Here is an 18,848-nt window from a genome sequence, read left to right on the forward strand (position 1 = left end):
AGCATAGGCAATAAATCTCGCCAATATACCATTAGACCAACATGAAGACAGAGTTAGCAAGATTTTCGCATAGAGCCTGAGTACCGGGAACATAGCCGCCAGCTCAGCTGAAACAATCTGCACTCCAGTAAGCGCCGCCTTCTACGGCGTCTAGTTGCTGACCACGATCAGCGTCCAGCTTTTGCGTCAATAGATCTGATAGGCTTAGATCGAGCGCAGTCTTTTCCCAAGCATTTCATAGAACAATCCATCTTTGCTGAAGCAAATGGCTGGTGCAGGGGTGCTCGTCGTAGCTCGGCGCTTGAGAGATCTGGTAAAAATAGCAATCCCTACACTACCAGATACATAAGGACGTAGAACAACATATAGAGAGGTAGGAAATGCAGGTACTCGAATATTGTTTCTTGCTGCCAAGTTCGATATCAATAATCCTTACACAATGCAGTTGGAAGAGAAGAAATTGAACCTCCTCTCCCTGGACGGCGGGGGCATCCGCGGTCTCTCCTCCCTCTATGTGCTCAAGGATATTATGGAAGCAATCGATCCGAATAGTCCGCCAAAACCATGCGAAGTCTTCGATATGATCGGTGGGACAAGCGCAGGCGGGTGAGTTACCAGCAATCAGCCCAGCCAACGCTCCATGTCGCATATCCTCATACAAACAGATTAATCGCTATTATGCTGGGCCGGCTCAAGATGGACGTGGACCAATGCATCGACGCATACGTTCGACTCTCCCGGCAGGCATTTACCAGGAAGAATTATATCCCCCTCACTCTACGGGGTAACTTCAGGCCGCGCTTCAACACCAAGAAGCTCGAACAGACCTTGAAGACTGTAGTGGTTGAACAAGGTCTGGACGAGGATGCGCTCCTCCAGGACCCTGATACGTCCTGCCGCGTCTTTGTCTGCACGACGAAACAATTAACTGGGAATGTTATCAGCCTCTCGAGCTTTTACCATATGCGTATAGACTTGGACTTGTACAAAGTCTTGAAGATCTGGGAGGCTGCAAGGGCGACATCCGCAGCGCCGTCGTTCTTTGATCCGTTTGTGGTGATCGACCCGCTGTTKGGGTATAAACGGGTATTCCTCGATGGTGCTCTTGGTGCCAATAATGCTGTTGGACAAACGTGGATCCATGCTGGGGATCTATGGGGGTCAGAAAACCTGAAGAGTCGGCTGGGATGTCTGGTGTCTTTGGGTACTGGCATGCGGGCTGAGATGAACTTTACTGGGGGATTCATCCAGGAACTTAAGCTGAAGAAGCATATTCTGACGGATACGGAGTTTGAAGCGGAGACATTTGCCTATGAGCATTATGATCTAGTTGAGGAACACCGATACTTCCGCTTCAATGTCTCGAATGCATTGGGGGACATTGGACTGGGGGAGGTGAAGAAGATGGACAAGATTGTTTCCGAGACGAGGAGGTATCTTGTCGATGATGCTGTTCGCCAGGAGATTGCGCTGTGTGCTGCATCATTGCAACAGAGGCAGGTCTGAGTAAGCCAGAGCCACTTCCTACCTTGCTTTTGCATTTTTGTTTTGTATCAAAGTCACCTAGCATGATGTATTTACTTGTGCATGTGTATATTGACTTGGAATTTGAATGGTAGCTATGAGTGTATGAACAAATGATCGCCAGAAATCAATTGACAAGAAATTGTTTCAGTTTGAGACCTTCTACCGTATCCCGTAAACCCTCCAATAGAGAAAAGGAACTATGGGGGCACTTGTGATCGATATACCCTGGCTGGTGCCTGTAAATCGCAACCCTCCAATTCGGAGCAACGAATGACTGGACAGATTTGATCAAGCCTGTGACATTGCAACCCTTGTAATAGAATTTGACCTCTGACTCGAGGAGGCCCTTTGAAAGCATTTGCTTCGTGATAGACCAAGCATGATGGAGATACACTCGAAGCTGCAACCTTTAGATCCTGTCATGAACGCTTCACGTTCTCGCTGAAGTTGAAGAATGACCTTGCATATAGCCTGTTGCCTTTTCTGGTTCATCTCGTCTAAATTCGTGGTCAGCGATCTTCCTTATTGACAGGTTCGGTCGAGACTCACAAATGATGCGTGCTGGAATCGGCAACTCCAGTGCATCGATCTCATCCTTGCTCTGCGACATGGCAATGGAGGTCGCTTTCTTGAACTTCGTGGTATTGAAGTACCAAGCGATCCATAGCCACATGATCAAGTTCCGTGAGTATGTATTTGGAAGTTCCTCTCTCAGACAGGTGATCCACGCATCACGGATGAATCCCACAAGATCATTGCATTCATAGTAGTCTGCGAGAACAGCAATCTTAGCAGCGACCTCGAGGCTCACCCTCTTTGGCAACTTGTGATGCTGGCAATGGAGGATTCGAAGGAGGATCAAGAAAGCTTCAACATCCCAGCTCTCAGTGGTAATCTCGACTGATCCGGTTCCAACAAATGTTGAACCTTCCTTCCATTTGCCAGTCAAGGCTTTCTTGAACACGGGAGAGGCCAGCATCAAGTGTTTTGCGGACACTTGAATGCGGACGTCGGCTTTAGACGGTATACTGTCCACCTCGTCGACAGAACATTGGGTGGCTCGTCATTCGAACCTTCAGAGTCGCTAGGCGACAGCATGAGCTCATCATCTATATTGTCTGGTTTTTCTGCAGGCTGTTAGTCAATACATAATAGATAGGTAATACTTAGGGACTCACGGGAATCGACAGGCTCATCAACTGGAGCACTCTCATCATTCCAGACTGCGAAAGGTGCATTGGATTACGCACGATGATTATCACTTCGCCTTCCGGGTCGATAATATGAGTACCCTGCTCCATGGTGATGTTGAGTCGCTTTGAGATTTGCTTCTGGATACTGTAGACGAAGGGAAAGATCAATCAAGTTGAGAGCCAAAGGATCAAATAGAGATCAATGCTTTCAGCAGTAGCTTTAAGTACGAAGGTGACCTTGAGGAAGATGTCTGTCTAGTGGTCCTGCAGCTGTATAGCAAGTATAAATAGTGATGATGGTATCCGAGGGCTCGCTTTAATAGATCGCTTGTATCATATCTAATTTGCTTCCACCTCATCTGCTAAGAGGTTCTCCTCATATCCGTCCCTTGATGGAAACGGGAAGAGCATCGATTAGATTGCTCTCATAGGCAAGTCTGCAGTTTCTCTCACCACTGTCATTTTAGTCTTCCACCCACTGTAAAGACACCCTGCCCATACCTCGCCTAGATCGTAACTTCACCCTTTCATCAACCTTTCCTCGACATAGATCCTGATCCTTTCCACGCCACCACCAGCATCTCACCTTACTACTAACTCCAAATTCTCCAACAAAAGTTAAGTTACCCGCCTACACATTAAGCCGACATATTCGCCGGCATAAGCCTTTTGAGGCTTGTGTCTCGATCCCCGTAATGAAGAAGTCGTCTCCTTCAACATCCACTTTCCAGGGCATCTCCGCGACGCCTTCACGTCCTTGTTTGCCTCACTAGCTGAGACGAGATTGACGACTAGATCCTGAATGACGAAAACCTCTGCCCCTGCTCTGATTCCCTTCTCAGGCGGATGCAGCACAATACCACACAATAGAAAGCGCTCAAAAACCGCGTAGAATGCAATTGTCCCTTAGTTGGGAAGTGGAGGTGAAGGCAGATTCAAGGATGATGCCGAGAATTTCCGCAGCTAGACAAAAGAAAAGCCATTCTATCTATGCCTTATTCTTGACTCTAATACTGACGGCGTTATAGGATTTATGTTAAGGTAGAGGAGGTGGATTTCTCATCTCGCGGAGGCAACAACATTAGCATGCTGCTAAAGTTTTGCTCATCGGCCAGCATGCTCTTCTTGCCACTGAAAATCCCGATGCACTCGGATCGACATGGAATCCTTTTCATTCCTTTCACTGTGGCTGCCTCTGCCTCCCGCAATCTTGTCCCCTCCGACCGGCTCCGAGTTCGTCGTCAAGATTGCTTCGCCTTCTTTAGGCCGGAGTATCAAATGTCCATCATTGATTTTGTGCTGGCTGTCGTCAAGGGAGCGCAAGAGACGATGTTTATCATGGCCGCCTGAGACACGCTGGATTCGAGGTTTTCGCTGCAGCTCAACCTCTTGAGACGAACTCGCGCCAAATTTGCCTGCTATCCGAGAGGACCCGAGGATGTGCTTGAGAGTTGATTTGAGAAGAGGCTGCAACGTTGGAAGACAGGCGCAGACAATGCCGATGCACGGTTCCACGCTGGACCAGATGAATACGTCGCCCATGATCCAGGTGATGTCGAGAGATCTGCTGAGGAAGGTCATGAAATAGATGCGGATGACGCTCGCGACGCAAACACTGCAATTGTTAGCGAAGCCCCTTGCACGTTCACTAGGGACAGGGCAACGTACAATCCTCCCAATAAGAAGATACCGGACACCAGGATCTTCTGTGCCGTTCGCATCTGAAGTTTCCAGACCAGAGGGATGGGAACCATTAGGATTATACCGTCCGTGGCCACGTTGGCCGCCGCGTTGCCGACATAGAAAGGATAGAGGTTGAAGATACATTTGCCCCCCTTGGGATCCCCATACTGCGTCCAGTAATATGATAATGGTCGGCAACAGACGAGGAACGCAATAGTGCACGAGAACCAGTAGCCGACGGTCAAGAACACACAAATCCACATCACCCAGTTCATTCCAAAGATGCGGCGGTAGAACAGGATGATAGAGAGCTTGATGAGTGGAATCGCAACAACATAGATGAGGACATATGCAAAAAGAAGCTGTGGGATCAGCCCATTCGTCTCATCTATCGCCCAGGGTTGGTTGGCCATACCTGCATCACGATGATCACATTGTCCAACTCGACCACCCAAACATGCTTCCCAAGGCCATAGTAGCCTCCTGTGACACGTTAACCTTCGAGCACCTGTCGCGGGATTAAGTATGGAGTTACATACCCACAATGGTGCAGACGAGATTCGCCGTGACGGGGATCTGTTTTCGCTGAGTATGCCCGAAAATAGCTGTTCATTGACAGGGACGTACAAGTGCTACACCGATCAACCAGTCATCCGCCAGGATATTGGTATGTTGCACCTTTACCCTTGCGGTGATCCGTAATGCAATCGCAATGATGGCGAGAATGTACAGTGCGATGACCGTGGCGTTGTTTCTGGGCGTGTGGTTTCCTTCGAGGTCTATGCCTGGGGATGGCTCACCGAACGGGCTCGACATCGCAACTGAAAGTGTCTGACCCTCAGAAGTCACAAATTTCCTGAAAATAAGACGAGCTCATTTCAAAACTGCGATGGTTGAGCGAGGGACATGACATCTTCCGTGAGATTGAGAAGATCTCCAAGCCAGAAAACAGGCATCACCACAAATGTCGGAGTCTCTAGTGAGTCTGGATCAATATCACGTCTCCTATCTAACATCCCTGTATAACCTCCACTTCAATAATTAATTTGCAGGGATGAGAGTCGGTCCACATGATGTTCCTCCTGTCAACGCGCACGACGTTCCAACGCAACGTTATCTCCGACTGGACGGAGTGATTTAGCACGTTTTAGGGCATCATGGCAGCATTAGCCAAAAACGGCTCATATACATCCCTGCAGTGACAGGGATAAACCGGCTCAACATACAGGATGGATTGCCGACTTCGAAATAGGAGGTATCTTGGTTCTTTTGGCGCATTACCCCCCGAAAGTGGAAAAGGCATTGGCAACCGGTATCCCAGCAGCTGTTCAGCGTTTCCACCTCGACAAGAAAACAGCTGTTAAATGGATCCACCAAGAGTGCATATAAGCTAACAATATAGGTTGTGGTATGCATACGGTACGTTGCACTGACCCATTCTAATATGTAACACTATCCAGAGTACACCCCGTCAAGCGAACTATCAAACGAATCATCCCACCCACTAACCCTACTAATCATGCAACTAGCCCAATGGCTCTATTTTCCCTCTTAAACTACTCCGTACTAGACAGAGTCCCCCGGACAGTCCAGACCAGAAATAGACAGGGCCCAGCAACTGAGCTTTCAGGAGCGACTGGATTCGAAAGGGGTCGATGATATATCCCCTCAATCTACCCCCGTGTCCGATCGTCGTCGGGGGAAGTGACAAGTACAAGCAAGATGCATTCAAATGAATCATTCTCAATCTCAAACGGCCACATTCAGGATGACTGGTCTGTTGACCCTAGTCAATTCGCCTTTACGCCTCGAAAGCTCCGGGTGGTTTGCATAGGCGCAGGCTTCTCGGGGTTGATACTGGCGTACAAGCTGAAATACGAGAGACCGATGGACTTTGTCGAGTATACTATCTACGAGAAGAATCCGGAGGTCGGCGGGACATGGTACGAGAATGTCTATCCCGGGGTTGGATGGTTAGTTCTTAGCTTTCTGTACGTTGAGACGATCCGCTGATGATTCAGGCAGTGACATTCCGGCCCGTACGTTTTTATCCACAGTCACTGCTGCTTGATCTAATATCACATAGATAGTTATGTCTTTCCGTTTGAACCAAACCCTAATTGGTCCAAGTTCTATGCCACTGGATCAGAGATCCAGGGCTACATCGTCAACACGACGGACAAGTACGGTCTCAGAGAGAAAATCACATTCAACACGAAGCTTCTACAAGCGCTTTGGAACGAAAAGGACGGAAAGTGGAAACTCACGCTGGAGCAGGCAGGTTCGCTCATCGAGGACGTAGCGGATGTCGTCCTGGATGGTAGTGGCATCCTAAAGTACGCAGCTATTCCTCCGGTCGTCAAGTATGAGGCTGACTCGGGACAGTCAGTGGAAATGGCCGGATATCGAGGGCATGGATTTATTTCAAGGAAAACTCCTTCATAGTGCCCGATGGTAAGCGCTGCGGTTGCTTGCTGGTGCTTTGTAGCTAACAATATAGGGATCCGGACTACGACTGGACGGGAAAGAGAGTTGCCGTTATTGGCAACGGATCTTCTGCTCTACAGATCGTTCCAGCTCTCCAGCCAAAAGCTGCAAAGATTGTCAACTACATCCGCCGCGCGACCTGGGTGTCCACGAATCTTTGCGGGAACTTGACCAAAGATGGCATAGGGACGAACTTTGAATTCACGGAGGAGGAAAAGCAGCGTTTCAGAGATGACCCTGAGGAGTTTCTCAAGTACCGCAAGATAGTCGAGGACTCGTATGTTCGTCCCTGCCTATACCAGAATTGTGTTAATATCCTCAGGGTCAACTCCGTTTTCCGACTCATGCTCTCCGGCTCCGAAGAGAACAGATTCCTGTTCAAGCTCGTCGACAGCGTTATGCGAGCCCGGTTGTCCAAGGATCCAGAGTTAGCCGATAAGCTCATCCCAAAGTATGAAATTGGATGCCGGCGTCTCAGCCCCGGAGACGGCTATCTCGAAGCCCTGCAGGCAGACAACGCAGAGATCTGCTTCGATAGCATCCAACGCATTACCGAGAACGGTATCCAAACGGACAAAGAGGTAGAAGAGTTTGACCTGATCGTCTGTGCTACCGGATTTAACACTTCTTTCATTCCTGCCTGGGAGCTCGTTGGCCGAGACGGACGACGTCTAGACGAGGAGTGGAAGGAGAAGCCCGAGGCGTACTTCTCTGTCTGCGCGGCCGGCATTCCGAACTACTTTATGTTTGCAGGCCCGAACTGCCCCACTGGACATGGCTCGGTACCGCAAATGCTCGCCTGGACGGCGGATTATATGTTAGATTGGGTTCAAAAGATAGCAAGCGAAGATGTCAAGTATGTCTGTCCCTAGTCTACCCCGCCATCTACTGACGTATCCAGATCGGTTACCGTCAAAGACTCCGTCGTTCGTGACTACAACAAGTTTGCGCAGGAGAATCTTAAACGCGCGGTCTGGTCCAAGGGCTGCCATGCCTGGTACAGCAAGAAGAACAAGGGAGAGGGCTTCACGGTCACAGCAATGTATCCGGGAAGCGTCCTGCACTACAAGGGTAAGCCGCTACTGCCTACTTACAGGGATATACTAACCATGGCGCAGCCTTCCTGAGCACTATCCGCGGTGAACATTTTGATATCCGGTACAATACGACCAACCCGTTCCGATATCTTGGAAATGGGGAGTTAGCTTGGGAGCGAGGGGAGGGGGCGGATCTGGCGTTTTATCTGAAATAGGCTGTACAAAGAGTACACTCTTCTGAGATGGGCAACCAAAAGATCTAGTCTATCTTTTCAAAGGGCTGAGACTGCCTAAGGCACAGCCTCCGCCATGTGACCTACCGCGACTACATCTTTTGCTCTTCCCTTCAAGTTCTTCTTTCTCTATCATGGTCCTTAGACTACGTATTGATTCGCCTGACTGTAGTTAAAAAATGAGGAAACATTCGCATCATGATGTAATCTCTTGACAATCCATCCCATCATCAGCAGAGGTATGGAGAAACGCATGGTGCTCTCCTGACGAGATAGTGTCTCCGCGATATACTCTTGAGTCTCGAAGGACTCCAGAGCAACCCATTTCCCCAGAGTCTCGCATTTGTCAGAAGAGGTCTATTTCGAGCAGCTTCGGAATGCAGGTCCGGCTGATATTGGCCTCGCCGCAGATAACAAGCTCGGGGTGGCCGACTACTAGGTTTGAGGAGTCCACGTTCCATTCTCTCCGGGGTACAGTTGCGCCCTATCCTTTCCTTAATCGCGGAGGCGAGTGCGGAGAACGATTGGCAGTCGACTGCGTTACCCTCCCCGGATGTTTGCTCCACATCCAAACGCTTGGTGAAGCTTGGTAGACCCTACTCTGGCCTATGGTAGCGTGACGTCAAACCAATCGGAGGCAAGAAGGTGACAATCATAATCTAGGCCGGCCGCGAGAGGCGATTCTCGTATGGCGGAGCTGGACGCATTTAATGAAGAAACCCCCAATTCTGATTGAGGCCAAGACTCATCATGAGCACCGCTCGCAACCTTCTATTGAACCATATCCTCAGTTCAAACTCAATGCACCATGTCTGCCTCCCATGGCTCCCATCCCCAGTTTGACGTTTCCCAGGAGCTTGGCTTGTCTGATGGGGAGAAGCAAGGGGCACCGGATGGTACCACAGCGCATTCGCCTGCGTCTCAGTCTAGAGCCTGCCACGGAGAGGAACGGCAGAAGGAAGAGGGAGCCGATGGGGCGGCTGATGGACGGGCCGATGGCAAGGTAGAGTTGAAGGAGACTGACTGCTATGATAAACTTGGGTTCTCCTATCCGTCGTGGAAGAAATGGACAATCTTGACGGTCGTCGTCATGGTTCAGATTTCCATGAACTTCAATGCCAGTTTCTACGCCAGCGGAATCACTCCGATCGCTAAACACTTTCACATCGCAAAACAAGCTGCAAGAGTAGGTCAAATGGACTTCCTCATTGCCTACGGATTCGGTAGCGAGTTCTGGGCTCCCTGGAGTGAAGAGTATGGGAGATGGCCCGTCATGCAACTCAGTTTGTTCTTTGTGAACATATGGCAAATACCATGTGCCCTGGCTCCCAATTTTGGCACTATCGTGGTCTGTCGTGCGTTGGGTGGTCTGTCATCTKCCGGTGGTTCTGTGACACTCGGTATGGTTGCGGATATGTGGGAACCAGATCGGCAACAGTACGCTGTGGCGTACATTGTCTTTGCATCGGTAGCAGGATCAGTCGTGGCACCCATTGTCGGAGGCTTCGTAACGACTTTTCTGAGCTGGCATTGGAACTTCTGGCTCCAACTCATCCTGGGTGGCTTCGTCCAAGCCGTGCACTTTTGGGTGCCGGAAACGCGCTGCAGCATTCTCGTAACGAGAGAAGCTAGAAAGAGACGCAAGCAGGGAGAGGAGGTGTACAGTGGTGATGAGCTCAAAGGCAAACGGGTCGATATCAAGTACTTTGCGACTCTCTGGGCTCGTCCGTTCGTCATGTTCGTTCGGGAGCCCATTGTGCTGTGGCTATCCCTCCTCAGTGGCTTCAGCGACGCCTTGATCTTCACTTTCCTGCAATCCTACGAACCTGTCTACAAGCAGTGGAATTTCAATACCATCACAATTGGTTTGGCCTTCATTCCGTAAGTCTCTCTCGATAATAACTGCGGAGCAAGTGCTTGCTGATTATATAAAGGATCATGGTCGGATACATTCTGGCTTGGTTCTCCTTTCTGCCCTGGATCCATCGCCACTGTCGTGTGCTTGAACGAGATCCTGACGCGCTCCAGCCCGAAGCCCGTCTATACTGGCTTCTATGGGGTAGGTCTCTCACTTCTGCTTCCCTGTCAAACTCACAATAGAATTAGTCGCTCCACTCTTGACGATTGGTCTTTTTGGCTTCGCATGGACCAGTCTAGGTCCGCAGCACCACGTCCACTGGATAGCGCCGATGATATTCTCCAGCTGCATTGCGATAGCGAATGTAAGTTCCTCTTCAGGACCGCTGAACCTGTCTAACGCAGAGCCAGTATTCCATCTATATGGCCACGATCGACTACATGATTGCCTCCTACGGACCATACTCCGCCTCAGCAACCGGCGGGAATGCCCTAGCACGAGACTTCCTGGCAGGCATCGCAGCCATGTATTCAGTTCCAAGTAAGACCAGCACCACTTTTAAAAGATATTCAGGGGCTGTGCTAATTGGGCAGTGTACAAATACATGAGCAAATCACTCCCCCTGGAATGGCCTTCCACCCTCCTCGGCTTCCTATCCATCATCTTCATCACCCCGATCTACATCTTCTATTGGAACGGACCCAAGATCCGTGAAAGGTCCAAATTCGCCCAGATTCTCGCGTCCGACAGAAAAAAGGCCGGACGTCGGGTCTCGCAGTGCGGTTCTGGTGATGCCGGTCCCGAAGAGTACTACTTTGATCCATGAGACTGGACCGTTTAATAGTTTGAAATTTGACCTCGTAGTTTGGCGCTCGGAAGTTTCTTTTTATGCGATTTTGTTATATGACAGCTGAAGGGAGAATTCCAGTAAGTGAGATTGGCGAGATTGGTGCCAAATGGGACTGACAAGCTTGTGCATTTGAACGTTTGATCTTTGCATTTCATGTTCTTGTTCATTCGATTACACCGCATGGTATTTGCATCAGCTTGGCGAATTGGTGACACTAACTCTGATAATCGGAGCGAATTTGTTTTCTAGGCACCTGGTATGCCATAAATCAAGATTTCGACTTTTCTTTTTTCTGGTAGAGCCTGATGCTATTCTGATGCGTCACGTTGACTCGGGGTTGATTTCCGACGTCCGAAATAATCGCATTATTGGGTACAAAACCGGGATGAACTTCCGGTTCTCGGGGTTTTGATGATATCACCCATTTGTACTCCGTGTATTGTCGTTAGCCAAGCTGTGCCGCACTGATTTTAGATCTCCTTGCGGGACACGCAGACTCAATTAGGATTAAGTGGATGAGCACGATAGTGAAGCCGTCTGGTATATGTTGTGTTGGCTATGGTAGGGGTATATGTGTATTGATGGCACCATCCGGGTCGTTATGGTGGGAGCGCCCATTTTGGACAATATCCGCATGTCTTCCAGTCTTTGAGAAGACTTATGGCCGTGTTTGAATAGCAGGGCAGGCTTCTGCAGCCCTGATGAATTAAGTCTCCTCCGAGGTTGTGTAAGGCTTCGTAGAACGTTAATGACGTAGTGCTCGCCGAGTAAGCCGCTTCGACATCGGTGGTTGCAGGAATGCGGAGTCAATCTTTCCGTCAAGCCTTTTCATGTTGTGGATTTCAATATGCTGATGGCAGTTCAACTTTGCAGCATCGATCTATCATTGATCCCACAGATTCTGGAGCTTCTGAAGTTGCGAACCAGTCGCCCATCCCAGATCAGCTTCGACGCCGCGTAGCAGGTCTCCGATAATCTGACGTTCTTCGGGGCTCTCGAGGCACTGCCCTACAGCAAAGAGCAGGGCTATCATGTAGATACGGACACCGCCTTGTGGTCTACCGAGAGCGATGCCGCAAATCTCCTTGCAGCGGTAGTCGACCTCTTTCGTCAGTTCGCGATAGCCCTGTAGCCGGTCAAAGGCGGTGCTTGGTGCGCTGATCACGTCAGGCGGACGGTTGAGCAACAATGCAAGACGGCCAAACTGATACTGCTGCATGGCAGCGGCGCAAGATGTCATGCCGTAGAAGATCTCGGGGAACGGCATCTCGCCGATCTCGGGCAGTTTGGACAGATCCTTGGGGTGGTCGAGACGCAGGCAGGGGCGGAACGTCTCGGGGATCTTCTCGACCCACGTTTGGAACTCGAAGCAGAGTTTCAACCAGGTGGATGTCGTCGGCTGGGAACGTGGAGATGAGACGGTTGGAGAAGGTGAATTGGTCGGTGGCTGACCGACCCACTGTTCCACCTGGGACCTTTTCGAAACCGCCAGGAAGTTGAGAACCTTGTTCAGAAGCCAGATCAGACTGTTTGCTGCCAGGTCCTCCCGTTGGAGCATCATTGGGTTCCGAGTCAGTCCACTGTCTAACCAGAGGTTTCCTAGTTCATCAATGGGAACGCCGGCAGCTCTCCATAGAGTGAGGCTGTCCGGATCAAAATGCGTCAAAGACCGAGTAAAATATGCCCCTAGATAGTCAAAGCGAGCAAAGTCAAAAAAGCAGGCCGCAATCCCATGTGAAAACTGTGGGGACTCTGCATAATTGGTGTATATTTGTAACAGACCATCAAAAGCAGATTTGGCGCCGTTGAGATGACTGTTCAGAGGGTTAGCGAAGCACTCAATGGGATGTGAGTTTGACCACTGCAACATACGATTGCCACATTTCTCCAGCTTCATCCAAGAGCTTGTAAGTTGTGAGTATAACCGCCGCGGCGAGTAAGTCTTCCACTTTTCTCCAAAAAGTCCCTATGACTGGCTGCTCCGTAGGAGGTCCATGACCAGTTTGCTGTACTTGGAGATTCAGCCACCGACTCACGGTCTCCATTGGCGACTCCAGGACGGCTGTGCTGGAGACAGCTGAGTAGGCATCGGAGACGGAGGTGTTGATGCGAGAAGCAGCAAGATAGTAGTAATTAGCAGCTTTTAGAAACCAATCCACCTGAGTGGAATTCGGGTACACCTCCATTGTTGGCGGACTGGTAAACATCCCTCCGCCGGCCGGAGATATTACGCCTTTGACTCGGCCCAGATGCTTCGCTGCCAGAGCTGCGATTGCATACTTGAGACAAGGATCGTCAATCGCGCGAACCGGAACGTATGCTGAAAAGAACTTTCCAGAGTCCGAGATGTCTAGCCTGAGATGAATGAGCACAAAAGGTAGCTGCCAGAGAGAGTCTTTACGAACCAGGGTCCCAGAGTTGCTGAGAAGTGCCTCGTAAGAAATGCAAGCTCGTGCTCAGTATCAGTCATTAGCTCCGAGAATATATCCTGAAACTCCTCTTCCTCGCCACGGTGCGAGGGACTTCTCGGAGAGTTCAAGTGCGTAGCAGCATTGGATTCCTTGAGCTCGCCGGAGACATTATTTGCCCCGGCGAGACCTCCAGCCGCGGTCTTGTTTGGCGAGAATGAGCTCTGTGTGTTGCTCTGACTGGAAGCACTCTGTTGGTCCAAACCTGCAATTTCGGTTGGCCCAGCCTGTACTGCGAACATGCCGTCTGTTTGCACGGGTGGGTCTTGCACGGCTGACACTCGCTCATTTGGCGTTGAACGGACCGCTAACTGAGTGACCTCGGCAGTTCCCAAGCCCAAGTTGGTGTGAGACAAACCTTGGTCAGCAGTATTTTGCATCACATTTTGCTCAAAATCTTTTGAGTGATTACGGGGTACCTGTCTTGATATGAGACATAATCATTACGAGTGATAAGGGATTTGCGCAGGACTTACGCCCTCCTTCGATTTGGCTGCATGTGGCTTTGGGTGAGCTTCACTGTAAGGCGCATATCGACGCCTTACAGAAGCACMTTGGTCTATGAACTTGCGCGTTTGGAGATAACCAGGGCACTCCACGCCAGCGTTAGTACAACGCTGACAGCGCGGCCGTGTTTCGTCGCACTAGAAAGGTCAGAGAATGCATAAAATTGTCCACTTGAACTCCTAAAAATACCTTGAGATGTCTTTTTTTACAACGCTCGCAAGCTTTGTTCGATGGTACCCCTGGCATTGTCGATCTCTGCTATGCGGTATTCAATATGCGGGAGATGATTTCTTAGACGTCTAGACACGACTGAGGGTCTCATCTCAATTCACAGCGATGAAGATGATGAGGAGTTTACAGATCGTACATCAAGAAAGTGCGTGCTTGGCCAAGAAGTAAGGAAAGCTTAAACGGCCAAGGGATCTTTGAATTCTTGATGGATCATTATGGACTGGGGCAAGGCGAGTGACGTGCGTCGGCGCTCGTTCGGGTAAAAGTCGGCAAGTCGTTCGGCATCCTCTCACCGCCCGGCAGTATCCGCATTTGGCCTTTGGATCTGGCTGTTTTAAAAGCAGGGCATTCTTGTAGATTGACTCTGATATAGGAATTTCTTTTCGAAGAGACGAAAGACATGCTGAGAAGGTTGGGTAGCCAAAACGGCCCTAGGCAAGGCCATGCAGGTCTTGACAGGTCGCCGTGCGAGAATGTTGCAGCAGATCATGAGGAATTGTTGCGACTGCTGGGCCATCCGGTGCCCTCAAAGGTCGATTCTCATGTGTTCACGGATAATGAAAAGAGCCGTATTTACACGGACTGGATCAGTTAGTCTCTCATTCCAGCTTACCGACTTATAGAAGCTCTAACATATCCGTGTGATTGCAGAAGCAGGGAAACATCACAATTTGGTCTGCTCAGAGTGTCGAAGTCCAGATGATCTGATGCTCTGCGAGACTTGTTGTAGGTCGTATCATGCAAGATGTCTGTCAGATCCTGTTACAGCTACATCTACAAGAACTTTTTATTGTCCTTCTTGCAGAGATAAGCGATGGGATCAGACGCCGCCTCTAATCAACTCATCGGCGGCTTCACCAGGCGTCTCTCGGAGCAGCACACCTGTTCCACCTCAAGCCACAATGCATAGTCGCACAGGTCCGCCAGATGCCCTGACTGTACAGTCAAGTCTGCAAAGTCCGTCTGTTTATTCTTCACCGGTTGATAGCCAGCAGCAGCGCGCCCAGAATGTGCTCAGTATGGCATCAAACTCTGACATCATGTCTCGAGCTCGACAGTTTCTGATTCAGCATGGGAAGTTTCCTACATCTCAAGGTTTTCATCCCGAGCTCTTGTTGCATTTGGGAACAATGATGTTGGAGCTAGAGTCCCAACAGTTGCTGCTCCAGGAAATTCAGGACTTGCGACAGGAAAATGCCAGCTTGAGAAGAGAGGCCTTGAAAACCAAGCATCACTATCCCTCTCGAATGCCAATAAATGAATCTGTCCTCAACTCCCCTTCTCACCTGGCGCCAAGGATCCGGACTCCGTCTCCAGACACGGCTGGAAAGTCATGGGACAGAATTGTCATGGATTTGATTTGATCTGTTGGCGACTTGCCTACGAAACCATATATGATCATTGCTTGCCCTCTATAGGCCCTGTGCGTATAGAGAGGAGACATTTGGCCATGCCCTGAGCAGCCAGTGCATACTGGGACAGACTGCGATTTCCTACAAGCTACAATTAATTGATGCCAAACCATCTGTCGACAGTTCTGACTGCACGCTCAACCTTGTGTTGTCCCGTGCAACTACGACCTCAATTGACCGGTAGTTGATCCACGTCGAGATCCGCTTCCAAGATTAAAGGACTCACTCGTGAACGAAAGAGGTCAATCTCATCAAAATGACACTGGAAACATGTCAGTTGCGGTACTGTCGGCATCTATCCGTCTTTCCTCTCTAAGATAGCTGGGGTTGAGCGTTCGGTTCTCAAGCCTTGTCTGCTTGCCCTATCATTCAATGCATGGATTTAATTTCGCGTCGGGAGAGCAAACAGGTTCTGCACAGGCTTCGGTTGGTCTTCTTGAAATCATTTCTCCGCATTGCAGCTACTAGTGAGTACTAGTTTGACTATTTATGCCACTGCACCTTGCCGAAAACCCCTTTAGGAAGTTCTCCCTGCAAATCCCGGCGGCCGGAGCCACTCCGCTACATGAGTTCTAGCATTAATATGAGGGGTGCATCTGGACCAGGTGATGATCTCAATGCGATTGCTACGTTACAGGGATACTACAATGTGACATGGAAAATGAGGATTGTGACGCGGGGAAGGGATTTAAACGTTCCTTCCCAGCCACTAGCCCCTGGAATGCAGAATCCTTTGGCCAACACACGTCGCGCATCGAATCTGGGGTGCTTTATTTTCTTCACGGACTACGCAGAGGATGTTGTCTTGTTGATTACGTTTTGAAAGCTAGACTATTTCAAAATGGTAGCTTCCTGGTCGAAAGGAATTCCACTGGCCGTGCTAAGTGCCCTTGTTGCCTCTACATTCGTGCATGGCCACCAGAAGAAAGATTCGAACTTCGACGTGTTGGACTATGTTGACCCCTTTATCGGCACGTCAAATGGCGGTCATTCCTTCGCCGGAGCGACTCTGCCCTTTGGCATGGCCAAAGCAGTAGCAGACACGCAAGGCGAGAATCAAGCTGGCTTCGCATATGATACCAAGTTTGTGACTGGATTCAGTCATATGCACGACAGCGGAACTGGTGGAGCACCATCCTTGGGTAATTTTCCCCTGTTTGCTCATCCGAGCTGCCCGGGGGATGACCTCAATCAATGCAAGTGGCAGCAGCCTGATCGGGCGGTTGCGTGGGTGCCAAACTCCCCCAAAGCGCGACCAGGCTATTTTAGCATCGCTTTGGAGAATGGCGTAAATGCGGAGATGACGGTGACGAACCGGTCAGCTCTGTATCGGTTCAAGTTCAGCGGCGCCTCCGAATCACTCAGCCCGGTGATTCTAGTCGATTTGATAGATCTGCCCGTGTCCCGCACGAACGGAACCGCCTCGGTGGACCCATCGACAGGGCGATTGACCGGTAACGGCACTTTCAATCCGAGCTTCGGAATAGGCAGCTACGATCTTCACTTCTGCGCTGATTTCAAAGGTGCCAAACTCCGCGACACGGGCGTGTGGATGAAGACCCGGGCAGGGACGAACCAAACGACAGTCTCTGTGACTCCGGATGGGACAAACGACGCATCGACACTTTCTGCTGGGAGTTTTGCCCGATTCCATGCTCCGGAGGACAATACCCTTCTGGCCAGGGTCGGGGTGAGCTTCATCAGCGTCGAACAAGCATGTTCCAACGCGGAGAGAGAGCAGCCCAACTTTGACTTTGACGGCACGGTATCTGCGGCTGAGAAAGCATGGAGAGAGAAGCTGGACGTGATTGAGGTTGATGCAGAGGGTGTCTCTGCGGATCTGCAGAAAGTGTTTTGGAGCGGCGTGTACCGCGCCATGATCAGTCCCCAGGATTACACGGGAGAGAACCCACTGTGGCAGAGCGACGAGCCGTACTATGACAGCTACTACTGCATCTGGGACTCGTATCGAGGGGTGCATCAGTTGCTGACACTGCTAGACCCTCTGTCGCAGTCACGGATGATCCGAAGTCTGGTAGACATTTATCGCCACGAGGGATATCTCCCTGACTGCCGCATGTCGCTGTGCAAGGGATTCACCCAGGGAGGTTCCAACGCCGACGTGCTCATCGCGGACGCATACCTGAAGAACGTCAGCGATGTGGACTGGGCTACCGCCTACGAAGCCGTGGTCAAGGACGCGGAGGTCGAACCATCCAACTGGAACGTAGAAGGCCGAGGAGGCCTCCAAAGCTGGAAGTCTCTCGGGTATATTCCGACCGATGACTATGATCCGTATGGAATTGGCACGCATACGCGCAGTATCTCGCGGACAGTGGAGTACGCATACAACGACTTTTGCATTGCGGAGCTAGCGAAGCGGCTGGGTCACGACAGCGACTATGAAAAGTACATTCAACGATCGTCGAACTGGCAGAACATGTTCAAGTCGGATCAGAAGTCGTACATCAACGGGGTGGACACAGGCTTCACCGGGTTCCTGCAGCCGCGCTACCTGAACGGAACATGGGGATTTCAGGATCCGATCTTCTGCAGTCCGCTGTACAACTTTACCTCGTGCTACCTCAATCCCGCTGGACACGAGACCTACGAGGGGAGCTGCTGGCTCTACACATTGTGAGTTTCCTGTCCTTCATTTGTGAAACAAAATCTGACTGCTGCCCTTCAGCTACGTGCCGCAAGATATGGCCGCTCTCATCACACATCTCGGTGGCCCAGAGACATTCACATCGCGACTATCCTATCTGCATGACTCCGGCATCCTCTACGTGGGAGACGAACAAGCCTTCCTGCCAACTTTCCAATTCCACTATTCCGGCCGGCCTGGGCTCTCCGCCGCGCGAACACACTTCTACATCCCCTCGCAGTTCAACGCAACAACCCCTGGAATCCCCGGGAACGACGACGGCGGCGCCATGGGCGCATTCGCCGCGCTGAGCATGTTGGGTCTCTTCCCAGTCCACGGGCAGGACGTCTACCTGATTACTCCGCCTTTCTTCAAGGAGATCAGCATCCACAACAAGGTGACGGGCAAGGTGGCAACCGTGCGAAACACCAATTTCGACCCCACCTATAAGGCGATATACATCCAGAATGCGAAGCGCGACGGGAAGCCGTGGACGAAGAACTGGATCTCGCATGATTTCTTTATTGACGGGGGTGTTCTGGAACTTGAGCTGGGGCCGAGCGAGAGTGCATGGGGGACGCGGGTGGAGGATTTACCTCCGAGTATGAGCGGCTACGGGATGTAGGCAGTGCAGTTAACCAATTCATTCAACTGGGTATATAACATTTACATTCGTATTCATATTCATAAGACTAGACCACGGCCCGCGTGGTCA

At 50.5% G+C, this 18,848-nt stretch overlaps 7 protein-coding genes across 7 annotated transcripts; 4 read left to right on the plus strand and 3 right to left on the minus strand.

Annotated features, from left to right (window-relative positions):
- Positions 1-439: 439 nt before the first annotated feature.
- Positions 440-1,506, plus strand: Asppvi_011311 (uncharacterized protein; the record flags this gene model as incomplete). The annotated part of the gene is made up of 2 exons (XM_043307141.1): positions 440-606; positions 666-1,506. The coding sequence occupies 2 exons, from the start codon at positions 440-442 to the stop codon at positions 1,504-1,506; spliced, it is 1,008 nt and encodes a 335-aa protein (XP_043163076.1).
- A 309-nt stretch (positions 1,507-1,815) lies between these two features.
- Positions 1,816-2,828, minus strand: Asppvi_011312 (BTB/POZ domain-containing protein; the record flags this gene model as incomplete). The annotated part of the gene is made up of 3 exons (XM_043307142.1): positions 1,816-2,024; positions 2,077-2,563; positions 2,706-2,828. The coding sequence occupies 3 exons, from the start codon at positions 2,826-2,828 to the stop codon at positions 1,816-1,818; spliced, it is 819 nt and encodes a 272-aa protein (XP_043163077.1).
- Positions 2,829-3,824: 996 nt separating this feature from the next.
- On the minus strand, positions 3,825-5,219 carry Asppvi_011313 (putative integral membrane protein Pth11-like; the record flags this gene model as incomplete). The annotated part of the gene is made up of 5 exons (XM_043307143.1): positions 3,825-4,335; positions 4,389-4,765; positions 4,819-4,886; positions 4,943-4,979; positions 5,031-5,219. 5 exons carry the CDS (start codon positions 5,217-5,219, stop codon positions 3,825-3,827), a joined length of 1,182 nt encoding a protein of 393 aa, XP_043163078.1.
- Positions 5,220-6,125: 906 nt separating this feature from the next.
- On the plus strand, positions 6,126-8,142 carry Asppvi_011314 (flavin-containing monooxygenase; the record flags this gene model as incomplete). The annotated part of the gene is made up of 8 exons (XM_043307144.1): positions 6,126-6,376; positions 6,429-6,442; positions 6,490-6,739; positions 6,789-6,857; positions 6,904-7,167; positions 7,213-7,746; positions 7,792-7,961; positions 8,009-8,142. 8 exons carry the CDS (start codon positions 6,126-6,128, stop codon positions 8,140-8,142), a joined length of 1,686 nt encoding a protein of 561 aa, XP_043163079.1.
- Positions 8,143-8,968: 826 nt separating this feature from the next.
- Asppvi_011315 (putative MFS multidrug transporter) lies at positions 8,969-10,844 on the plus strand (the record flags this gene model as incomplete). Its single annotated transcript, XM_043307145.1, has 5 exons — positions 8,969-10,041; positions 10,095-10,219; positions 10,267-10,382; positions 10,429-10,558; positions 10,612-10,844. The coding sequence occupies 5 exons, from the start codon at positions 8,969-8,971 to the stop codon at positions 10,842-10,844; spliced, it is 1,677 nt and encodes a 558-aa protein (XP_043163080.1).
- Positions 10,845-11,751: 907 nt separating this feature from the next.
- Asppvi_011316 (uncharacterized protein) lies at positions 11,752-13,716 on the minus strand (the record flags this gene model as incomplete). The annotated part of the gene is made up of 3 exons (XM_043307146.1): positions 11,752-12,682; positions 12,741-13,223; positions 13,274-13,716. 3 exons carry the CDS (start codon positions 13,714-13,716, stop codon positions 11,752-11,754), a joined length of 1,857 nt encoding a protein of 618 aa, XP_043163081.1.
- A 2,611-nt stretch (positions 13,717-16,327) lies between these two features.
- Asppvi_011317 (glycoside hydrolase family 92 protein) lies at positions 16,328-18,758 on the plus strand (the record flags this gene model as incomplete). The annotated part of the gene is made up of 2 exons (XM_043307147.1): positions 16,328-18,123; positions 18,176-18,758. The coding sequence occupies 2 exons, from the start codon at positions 16,328-16,330 to the stop codon at positions 18,756-18,758; spliced, it is 2,379 nt and encodes a 792-aa protein (XP_043163082.1).
- Positions 18,759-18,848: the final 90 nt, after the last annotated feature.

Source organism: Aspergillus pseudoviridinutans (genome assembly GCF_018340605.1).
Source record: "Aspergillus pseudoviridinutans IFM 55266 DNA, scaffold_9, whole genome shotgun sequence".
Classification (NCBI taxonomy): Eukaryota; Fungi; Ascomycota; class Eurotiomycetes; order Eurotiales; family Aspergillaceae; genus Aspergillus; species Aspergillus pseudoviridinutans.